The sequence below is a fragment of the Hypomesus transpacificus genome, chromosome 21 (genome assembly GCF_021917145.1).
Source record: "Hypomesus transpacificus isolate Combined female chromosome 21, fHypTra1, whole genome shotgun sequence".
Taxonomy (NCBI): Eukaryota; Metazoa; Chordata; class Actinopteri; order Osmeriformes; family Osmeridae; genus Hypomesus; species Hypomesus transpacificus.
The window spans coordinates 231,503-243,011 of record NC_061080.1 but is presented as its reverse complement, the minus strand read 5'-3'; the positions used below and the strand labels follow the sequence as shown (position 1 = coordinate 243,011).

The window sequence follows — 11,509 nt, the reverse complement described above, 5'->3', positions numbered from 1 at the left end:
CACACACATAGCTGCCAAGACTATAGACCTGTGACACACACACACAGGACACACACACACGCAGCATATATACAGGGTGGTAAAGTGAGAAAACGAGGTTCTGCCGTGTGAATCGACGGGCGGTACTTAGGGCGGTGCGCAGGTTTACTGGTGGTCTAAATCCCTCTAAATACCTACCCTGACGTCTGACACATTCAGACTTACATTCTGGCAAGATCTTTCATGACACCCAAAACTGAAGAGGCTGGACTATAACTCATACAAACGCAAAACTCTCTCTCACACACACACACACACACACACACACACATCTGTGTCCTGTTAGACGGTTCTTTACTCCTTCTCAGTCTCTCGTTGGCCAGATTAAAATTTGAGGTTTTTGTGGAAAGTTTTGTCGGGACATTAGACAGCTAAATGTTTTGGGAACCGGCTAGTTGAGAACATGCATTCGTCCCTTGATAGGGCTGTTTTTTTCTGCACCTGTTTTCTGTCACTGTGTTCGATCATCTCTAAATGTCCAGTAACATCTCTGTGTACTGTCACAACTTAAAGTCCACACAAGCACTATCATGTAATATATATTTAGTATGGAAGTCAGTCAAATACGATTTATTAATCTCAGACAAAATTCTTGTCCAGGCACTCAGACAACAGATGATGATATCAGTGTTGGGAGTAAAAAAAAAAGCACAACTGAATCCCTGCAATTAAACTTCTGACCTCATTTTTTTTAAACTATTAAATCCTAAGATGACATCGTTACAGTAACATCTTCCAGAGGCGAACCCCAAACTCAGCTGACTGGCACGTTTGGCCATTCACCATTTAGTTCATGAAGAAGTGAGGGGCAGGGGGCCAGCCTGCCAGTCTGCCTTCTCCACGGACGGGGTGTTGGCAGTGGGGAGCACGGCCAGATGACAGGAGAGAAGCCCGCTCCACACTGGAGCTCTGACTCCCATACAGTCCACCATCACCCAGCTCTCTGGCTGGGATACAACAATATTGAGGCAGCAGCAGGGAGCCAGCCTCTCAAAATAGACTGACGGGAGGGAGGGTGGGAGGGAGGGAGGGTAGAGGAGTGTAGAGACAGGAAAAGAGAAAGAACGGGAGAGAGCGAGAGAGCGAGAGAGCGAGAGAGCGAGAGAGCGAGAGAGCGAGAGAGAGAGAGAGAGAGAGAGCGAGGAGAAAAGGCAGAGAGAAGGAGACTGCCATGCATGGAGATAGACAGGAGAGTGAAAAAGAATGAGACAGATCGATAGAAAGAGAGAGAGAGAGAGAGAGAGAGAGAGAGGGGGGAAGAGAGGGAAAGGGAAAGAGAGACTCTAGAGACTTTCCCCTTGATTCCCAGCCAGCACATTAACAACTAAGGAAGCCCCCCCCCCTCCCCTCACGCTGTCGCTCCTCCCTCCCCTCCCCTTTCTCCTGAGAAAGTGGGAGTCTCTCTCCCCTCTCTCTCCCTCTCCCGCTCTCCCTCTCTTAACAGTCTGAGGAGGGGACCTGCTTGTCACACGCTGTCCTGGATTGTAGCGGTGAGCAGACTGAAACCTCCAGCCTCCTGTTAGTCAGAGAAGAAGCAGACCCCAACACCTACCATGGATGTCAGACTCCTGTCCCTGCTAGCCCTGCTGGCTGTGGTGGCCGTGCATGTACCAACCACCACCGGTGAGTCTGCCTGAACAAAACCACCTTTCCTGGGAGAACTGGTGCTCAGTTTCGTCGGTTGGAGGATTTGTGTTTGGTTTAGTTTCAATATAAAAAGATTTATATATATATATACACACACTTTAGTGGTTTGGTTTAGGGGAATTTTTTGGGTTTTTCTCCGATCATTGTTATGCAGAAAAGTTATGATAACGAAAGGTTGTTTTGCTTTCTATGGCTGCTGTCTGGTTCATCAGCTGTTCAGGCAACTGTGGAACAGCGTTCGAGGAAGATTAGGGTGTTTAACATATGATGTGTGGAGGTAGTTTAAGAAACCTTTTGGCATGGTGTGTTACACATGTTGTTTTGTTGCTGCGGCCAGTTTGGGCATTGTGGATTGTAAAGATTTTTGGTTAAGCCATGTTTCTCTAAGACCTGCTCACTCGAAAGTCTTTGGTCCTTTCACAAACGTACATTTGACACGTCCTCTGTCATAGACAACGCTTGCCCATCATTCAACTTTATATTTATTAAGATGAAACTAACTCTAGGTCACCCTGAGGAGAGACAGAGATGGAAAGAGAGAAAGGGAACGAAAAAGAGATGGAAAGGAAGAGAGAGAGAGAGAGAGAGAGAGAGAGAGAGGAGAGAGAGTGAAAGAGCTTGAAGTCAGAGAAGTGTTGAAGTTAAACATCTCAAAGGTCTGTGTTTATGCTAAGCTTGTTGTTTCAGCCCCAGAGGCACTCCTCATTGCATATTAAAGACCTCGGGAGTGTCGATATGTGTGTATTTGTCTTTTTCTCTCTGCTTTCTTTTAATTAGTTTCTAATTAGGGATGAACAATGCGCCGCTGATAAGTCTGGCTGCTCTCTTTGGGTCTCTGGTGTCAAATCTCCATAATGACTTCTTAGTTTGCATGACAACAGGCCCAGGTCATGTGTGAATCTGCTGTGTGATATTTAGCGGGAGGGAATTAGATTTGTCTCCCCATTTGGATCCCCAGACCCCCGGTCTGTGTATGCGTGGTGTCGACACTTTGGTCGCTCTTAAAGAAGAGGTTATTGTGTGCCATGAAGTCAAAGCTGACATATATAAAGTGTGAAATTAAGAGTTTTGACTTTAGAATATAGAGTAGAAATAGACTGCATCTCGAAGGTGAGGATTGCTACATTTGGTTGAGTTCATTAATGCAGCCCATAAAATATTAATCTCTGGGGGGCCCACATTTAAAGATGAAGAACCTTAACATGATAACCTGTCAATTTCGAATAATTTTTTAAACCCTGACAAATCTCTCTTCATCCATATCACTGAAAAACCTCCTGCACTTGACGTTTAGAACTCTGTATGACGGAACTAGGGAGATTAGCCGTCGTTCTAAGAATGTACTTCAGTTTCATTCTTATTGCTTCTTTTGATTCCGAGCCTAATCTCCGGAGTGTTCCGTGATAAAGGAGCAGAATATTGGAACCTCCAGTCTAGTAGAACGTTGAGGGTCCTTCTCAGAGGGGCCCTATGAATGCGGGTAGAGAGAAAAGGCAGAAATAGTTTCATCGGACAATGAGTAAGGGCCGTAGTAAGTGTGTGTGTGTGTGTGTGTGGGTCTGACTTGAGTGTGCGTGTTGTACTAATCTCTTTTTAATTAGTATTTTGTGAAGAGTAGGGGCAGGTAATGTATAAGTTCCCATGTATTGTTAACGGCAGATAGTGTAAAAGGTTGAGATGAGGAACTGGTTAATTACATGTTTGTAATTACGTACCATCAAGTATTTAAGAGGACACAGGGTAATTATTTTGATGTAAAACGCCCAAGCTTTGATGTTTTACCGCACAGGAGGAATCTAAAGGTGTTTGTGGGTCGGAAATGATTAACACTGGTTGAGCAAATACAGGGAGTGTTCACAGTGTGTTTGTAGAGACAGTGAGTGTGTGTGTGAAGTGGCTAGTCTGTGATGTTTATGAGACTGCGCTGTTATATTGCGCAAACCTATCACACACGCACTGATTAGTTTACGATATCTTGGGTGAGCTCAGCTACGTGTGTGGTTAGTCTAAACTCTGATATTGATGATGTGTCACACTCTCTTTATGGGAGCTTGTCAGATCTAGAACCCAGAACCTTTTCATCATTCTGTTCTATAAATGATGCCAATCACACTGTCGGCTGTGAATGGTTCTAGATAAGCCCTAGTTGTATTAAATGTTTCTAGTATTATCCATGTATAAAAATAAAATAATTAGCATGTCAGTTTTTAGAGCAATTATATTTGTTTTTGTAAGTATCGTCTATCTCTACCAGCTATATCAATTAGCTTAAATTAGAAAAAAAATCTATATTTATAATTGGCTGTAATTATCTGTCATGTTTTAATTGTATATTACACGATTATAGAGATATATAAGTATTTATATTGTCTATATTTTATAAATAAATAATTAACTTAAAATATACTTTTTGTTATTTAATGTAGAATGTCTGTGTGTGTGTGTCACAGCTAGGTTTTGGTATGACTAACTGTGTGTGTGTGTCACAGCCAAGCCCATCAGCCTAGTGGAGAGGTGCTGGTGTCGCTCCACTCTCAACACGGTGCCCCAGAGGTCCATCAGGGAGCTGAAGTTCCTCCACACCCCCAACTGCCCCTTCCAAGTCATGTGAGTCAGACAGCTGTGCTAAGCCTGTGTGTGTCCATCTGTGTGGGTTTGTCCTGTTCCTGGTCCTTGTCACTGGACCATTTCCCTGGTCCTGGTCCTGGTCCTCTGGTCCTCTGGTCCCCTGGTCCCCTGGTCCCCTGGTCCTCTGGTCCCCTGGTCCTCTGGTCCCCTGGTCCTCTGGTCCTCTGGTCCCCTGGTCCTCTCTGGTCCCCTGGTCCTCTGGTCCCCTGGTCCCCTGGTCCTCTGGTCCTCTGATCCCCTGGTCCTCTGGTCCTCTGGTCCTCTCTGGTCCCCTGGTCCCCTGGTCCCCTGGTCCCCTGGTCCTCTGGTCCTCTGGTCCCCTGGTCCCCTGGTCCTCTGGACCTCTGGACCTCTGGTCCTCTGGTCCTCTGGTCCTTTGGTCCTCTCGTCCTCTCTGGTCCTCTCTGGTCCTCTCTGGTCCCCTGGTCCCCTGGTCCTCTGGTCCTCTGGTCCCCTGGTCCCCTGGTCCTCTGGTCCTCTGGTCCTCTGGTCCTCTGGTCCTCTGGTCCTCTGGTCCCCTGGCCTAGTCCTGTGCAGGTTGAGCTCCTCTTCCCCAGTCACCAGGAGCTGCTGGTTGGGTCAGGTGTGCCAGGGCTGGGCTGGAGACACATGGGAACACCAGCGGTCAGCGCTGCAGTGACACATCAGCACTCCTCCACAACAGGCTGGCCTCGTGAGCAGTGCGTACAGGAAGCACAGCAACGTTGGAGCAGGGGTCAGGGGTCAGTGGAGAACAGCTCAGAACACTCGGTCCACTCACAGAGATTAATGATGTTTTATATTTGCATCGTGCAGAACATGAGTCTTCCAGGGAGTTTTGGCGTGCTGAGAAAGAGAGAGAGAGAGAGAGAGAGAGGGGAGAGAGAGAGAGAGAGAGAGAGGGGGGGGGCGGGGGGGGAGAGAGAGGAGAGAGGAGAGGAGGAGAGAGAGAGAGAGAGAGAGAGAGAGAGAGAGAGGAGAGAGAGAGAGAGAGAGAGAGAGAGAAGAGAGAGAGAGAGAGAGAGAGAGAGAGAGAGAGAGAGAGAGAAAGAGAGAGGGATGTAGTCACTCTCGCTCTTTCCTAAAGGAGAGGGACCAGGCCTCAGATTATAACAACGTGAGGAAGGGAGGGAGGGGAGGGAAAAGGCTGGAGGGGGGGATTTTGTTTTGCTAAGGAAACAATTATTGGGGGTCAAAGTGATTACCTTTGTGTTTTTATCTGACCTTCCCATGTCCCTTATCCAGAACCCTTCACCCCCCCCCCCCCCCCCCCCCCTTCCAGTACTCCCCCCAACCCGACTGACGTTCAGTGAGATTTCTGTGGCCTGGAACACATTAATCGCCATGCCAACCTATAGAAATTGAACCGGCAAAAGGCCAAAGTGTTCAAAAGAAGGGGAGGATTTGGTGATGGTGGGGGGCAGTGGGGTGGTGGGGGGCAGTGGGGTGGTGTGGGGTGGTGGGGGGGCAGTGGGGGTGGTGTGGGGTGGGTGGGGGGCAGTGGGGGTGGTGTGGGGTGGTGGGGGGGCAGTGGGGTGGTGTGGGGTGGTGGGGGGCTTTTACTCTGCCATAGGGTCAGGGAAGACACACACTGTTCTAGCCAGGGCACAACCTCTTTCCTCTCTCTGCCCTCACACACACACACGCACGCACACGCACACACACACACACACACACAAGCACAAAGAGGGCAAAGATAGTGACACAAAGTTATTTAGGTTGGGACTTCTTCCCTCCCTCCACAAACAGCAGGGGGGTGAGACAGGACCCGCTCTGATATCTCTACTGCCTCAGATGAAAGAGGAAGGGTAACATTAGACACCCCTGCCCAACCCCCACTACCCAGACCCCCACCCAAACACCCTCCTCACCCCTCCACCCCTCCTGCCTGGTCTGTCCTGGTCTGGCCTGGTCTGGCCTGGTCTGGCCTGGTCTGTCCTGGTCTGGCCTGGTCTGTCCTGGTCTGGCCTGGTCTGGTCTGGTCTGGCCTGGTCTGGCCTGGTCTGTCCTGGTCTGGCCTGGTCTGGTCTGGCCTGGTCTGTCCTGGTCTGGCCTGGTCTGTCCTGTCCTGGTCTGGCCTGGTCTGGTCTGGTCTGGTCTGGCCTGGTCTGTCCTGGTCTGGCCTGGTCTGGCCTGGTCTGGCCTGGTCTGGTCTGGTCTGGTCTGGCCTGGTCTGTCCTGGTCTGGCCTGGTCTGGCCTGGCCTGGCCTGGTCTGGTCTGGCTGTTGGTATTAACTTGCTGTGAAGTAATTACTACCTGCTGCTGGTAGGCTTCGGTCCCTGACATTCCAGCCAAGTCAATTACAACTGGCTCTCCGTCAGTCACTCTGAGAGCAGACAGGTACAACACACAAACAACACACACACAACACACACACACATTCACACACACAATTACACGCACGCACATACACGCACCCACTCACACACACACACACACACACACACACATACACCACCCACATGCACAATTACACACACACACATACACACACACAATTACACTCACACACACACTTACACACACATCTGAATAAATCCTCCCACTAAACAGATTATCTCCGACTCTGTAGAGTAGAATAAAAGCGTAGAGCATCCAGCAGCAAGGACAGACGGGGGTTGGGTTACACTCCTGTTTGGGTAACTGATTCAGTTTGGCTGAGGGGGAGGAGGGGCTTGGCTGGGCTTTTATGTTGTGGGCTGGTTTGGCCATTTGTTTGATTGGAGGCAGACGGGGGCTAAGTGTGTGTGTGTGTGTCTGTGTGAGTGTGTATGCATGTGTGAAGGTGTGTGTGTGTGTGTGTCAGGGTGGAAGACAGATTGATCTGAGAAGCGGTGAAGGAGTGCTGAAAGTCAGATCAGAGGTGAGGAGGAATGTGTTTAATTTACAGGGGCATGTGATAGGGAAGGAGAAAACCCTTTCAAAGTTGTTAACTCCTAAACACAACCTTTTGACATCAGAGTGTGAGATCCATATGTTTGGGAAAAAAGTAGTTGAGCTCTTTAAAATCTCCTCTAGTACCCTGAAAGCTATAATATCCCAAACTGGAATAAGAGGTGTTGGTTAACGTGACACGTCCTCTCCCAAACATTTGCACCGGTTCTCTATCAACAGTTGTAACCACCCAGTTGCGATATATGGAGCCTCACCGCTACAATCATGCTGTTCTTACGCTTGACGTTAGAACACCCTCCAGTGTTCTGTTTCCATGCTCCAGAACTGTGTGAACAGGGGTGTGTTGTTATAGAACACCTGTGACTGAGTAGAAACAGGGGTGTCACTTGGGGACTGAATAACGTGGGTGTTCTTCTGATGTGGTGCTGACAATCCTCAGTTTGACGATTGTACATATTTGGGACATATTAGAAGTTTTTTTTTTTATCAATAGCAAAGCATTGTCAACAGTTTTTTGGGGCTTGAGGATGCTGTGCTTGTTTAATTGAACATTTTATTTAATTTCTAAGAAAATTCTTAAATAATAAGAAATAACAAAATCGCATTAAGCACAAGAAGAAATGTCGTCCCTGCGAGAAAAGAATCTGCCACTACGGCAAATGAATCTCTCTCTGACAAGGAAACAAAGGATGATTCAAAGTGGCACCTAACCTGCACCCCTGGTCTACAACAGGTTAAAGGTCTGATTACAGTTTGACCGTAATATGACCGCAATGGTCCACAGATAAGAGCCACAGAGATTAGGAGCTGGTAGTGGTCACTGAGACTCCCTGGCTCGGCTGTTCGACAGAGTGAGAAGTATGCTGGCTATCTCCAGACCTCCCTAAAACCACAGGACCTGTATCCAACCATCTGATAAGGACAGGGACATTAGCGGGGCGAGCAGGGCAATTTAAACTTCTCTCTCTGGTTCTGTTTCCCTCTCTCCCTCTCTCTCTCTCTCTCTCGCTCTCTCTCTCTCTCTCTCTCTCTCTCTCTCTCTCTCTCTCTCTCTCTCTCTCTCTCACTCACTCACTCACTCTCTCACTCACTCACTCACTCACTCACTCACTCACTCACTCACTCACTCTTTCTCTCTCTCTCTCTCTCTCTCTCTCCCTCACTCACTCACTCACTCACTCACTCACTCACTCACTCTCTCTCTCTCTCTCTCTCTCTCTCTCGCTCTGTCTGTCTGTCTGTCTGTCTGTCTGTCTTTCTTTCATCACTATCTATCTCTCCCTCACACCAACCCTCTCTCCTGCTGCTTTCCCCTGCTCTCTCTCCGTCCTTTCATCCCTCTCTCCTCCGCAGTGCCAAGCTGAAAAACAACAGGGAGGTGTGCATTAACCCGGAGACCAAGTGGCTGCAGCAGTACCTCAAAAATGCTATTAACAAGTAAGGAGAAACCTCCCCCTCTCCTCCCTCCTCCTCCTCCTCCCTCCCCCCCTCTCCTCATCCTCCTCCCTCCACCTCCTCCTTCCTCCTCCTCTTTCCCCTCCCCTCTCCAACTTTGTTTCAGAATGTCGTTTTTGTTCACTGTGTATGACTATGACAGCGGGGGATAGCGTCATGTAGCTCAGCACCGAGGCAAGAAGCAATAACATAAACACCAATAAACGCTCACAATCAACTCTAATGTCAACCCTAATGAGTCAAGCAGAATGGGGTTTAAAGGCTCGCATTCCTCGTCAAACTTTATAGAGCGTCTGGCGATCATTATCACCACTCAGCATGTCTGCTTCTTGCACCCAGTAAACTTCTAAGGGAGGGAGAGGATGTGAAAACAAACAAACTTGTGTTTGTCACCAATGAGGTCTAATTACTGAATGTCTTTATTTGCATTGTTAGTGATTTATATATATATTTTTGCTACATTTTTGTTTTACCTCATCATAATATTCATGTAAATAAGGACAAGGAAAAAGGAAATTAAAAAGAATGGAATTAGTAGCAAATTTAAATTGATTCCTTAAATTGATTGATTTAAATTGTTTCCTTATCCCGTCTCTCTTCAGGGTGAAGAAATCCAGAAGACGTAACAACATCAGCAACAACTAAAGGGGGATAAACAGTACTCGGCGAGGGCAACCTGGCAACCCCGTGTCACCACCCCCCCCTCCCACCTCTCCCTACCTCCATAGATACGCAACACACATCGTGTATAGTCCACCTGTCTGGATCACTTCCTGTCCCAGGCCTTCACCACCTCTCGACCACACATCCCCTGCTGCTACACACCAAGCTTCCTCACCCCCCCCCCGCGGCCTCCTCCTCTTCCTCCTCTTCCTCCTCTTCCTCCTCCTCCTCCTCTTCCTCCTCCTCTTCCTCCTCCTCCTCTTCCTCCCCCTCCTCTTCCTCCTCCTCCTCTTCCTCCCCCTCCTCTTCCTCCTCCTCCTCTTCTTACCCCTCCTCTTCCTCCTCCTCCTCTTCCTCCCCCTCCTCTTCCTCCTCCTCCTCTTCCTCCCCCTCCTCTTCCTCCCCCTCCTCTTCCTGCCCCTCCTCTTCCTCCTCCTCCTCTTCCTCCCCCTCCTCTTCCTCCCCCTCTTCCTCCTCCTCCTCTTCCTCCCCCTCCTCTTCCTCCCCCTCCTCTTCCTCCTCCTCCTCTTCCTCCCCCTCCTCTTCCTCCTCCTCCTCTTCTTCCCCTCCTCTTCCTCCCCCTCCTCTTTCTCCCCAGCACCAAGTGCAATTATACCATTTTATAGTGTTTGTTTGTGTGTTTGTATGAACGTATAAAGTTATTCCTGCTTCAAAAAGTCTTAAAGGGACGTCACGCCCCGGGCTCGGTCTCACGCTCGAGGGGGCTGAGAAAAGGATTGTGGGTAATCCCAAGGAGTGGGTTCTGAATCAAGAGGGGCCCTGGGACATAGGAACAAGGCTGGCCAATGGGAAGTGCCCACTCTGTAAAATGTGACCTATCAGGGCTAGTTTTGGGCTCATAAAATGGACATATGACCAATCAGGGCTTCCTGCTCAGGGAAGCTAGACACACCATTGGTTGAACAACCAACAGTCAGTGAAGGACTAGTGAGACGCATGCATGGGAGATGGGCTGTTGCTCGTGAGGTTAGAAGCCCTTACACAGCATGTATTTAACTGTGTCATTTCTATTGGAGGAAGGCTGTACACTGAATGGTGATGTCATATACACACATCAGTGTGTGTATCTAAGTCAGATAAGGTTTATCAGGATCTCAAGGCGTTACGTGAATCTGTTATAGGACAAGCGGCTGGGTGTAAAAGCCAACAGTATTGTATTATTTAGTTCTACAGCTAATTTTGTGGGGAAGATATCTAAATTGGGTGATTTACTCACCAAGTGCCAATGTTGTAAGACTATGGCTCTGTTGGTCAAGATTGTGAGAAATGTTATTTGTATAAATGCAGCTCTTTTTGAATGTGAAGTTTTTTAGTTTTTCGCTACAAGGCAATGAATCAGTTACAACGACCAATCTCAGCCAAATTATATGTCATCATGAAACCACTTTCTCAGTTTGCCAAACAACAAAAAATAGATTTACAATGTTTGGTTTTATAGTGACAGTCAGTTAACTAATTTCCAAACCAGCTTTCAACAGGAAATTTAACAACTGTTGCAAAGGAGTTAAGAATATATTATGTCAAGTGATCCAACATTAATTTTTTGAGGGACCACAAAGCTACAATTCAGTATGTTCACACAAATACCCTTTACTTTCTGCAATAGCAGCTGTCACACTGAAAATGAATGTACTAGTGTAATAAATAACATTCTGATTCTATAACATCATTCTGATTCTATAACAACATTGTATGTTAGAGCTTCTGTATTGTCTTTTTAAATGCATTGTTTTTTTATATATAATCAAAAGATAAAATTGAATTACATAGTTTATTCAGTACTAAATGAAGGCCTATATAAACAGAAATGTTTCCAAATTCACAGTATTACCACAGGAAAAAATATCCATTCTAACTTTTTACTCACTCTACCACAATGTATGTCCCTACAAGTTGAAGGCTGTATGTTTTTTATAGGCTATAGTTCTTGGGTTAAAATTATTAGCTTTAAAAACAACCACCTATTAGGAAAATGTATGGCTCATTAAATATAAATTCCATTCCTTGCTCTGATTTGTCCATCTCTTGAGGGGACATGTCCTTATCAACCAATCATCTGAGCTAAACTCAGGCCCCAGTGCAATATGGGTAAATTGAATCAATCTGGCCGGGAATCCGACACACGCACACATGAAACCTTAACTGTTATTGTTTGGTCACCCGAGGAGGGCAATTAGTCAA

The 11,509-nt window shown here is 47.3% G+C and overlaps 1 protein-coding gene across 1 annotated transcript; it reads left to right on the top strand.

The window, feature by feature from the left end:
• Positions 1–1,465: 1,465 nt before the first annotated feature.
• On the top strand, positions 1,466–9,547 carry cxcl12b (chemokine (C-X-C motif) ligand 12b (stromal cell-derived factor 1)). Its single transcript, XM_047043968.1, has 4 exons — positions 1,466–1,662; positions 4,176–4,293; positions 8,543–8,626; positions 9,247–9,547. Exons 1-4 carry the CDS (start codon positions 1,593–1,595, stop codon positions 9,287–9,289), a joined length of 315 nt encoding a protein of 104 aa, XP_046899924.1. The 5' UTR covers positions 1,466–1,592; the 3' UTR covers positions 9,290–9,547.
• The last annotated feature ends 1,962 nt before the right edge of the window (positions 9,548–11,509 follow it).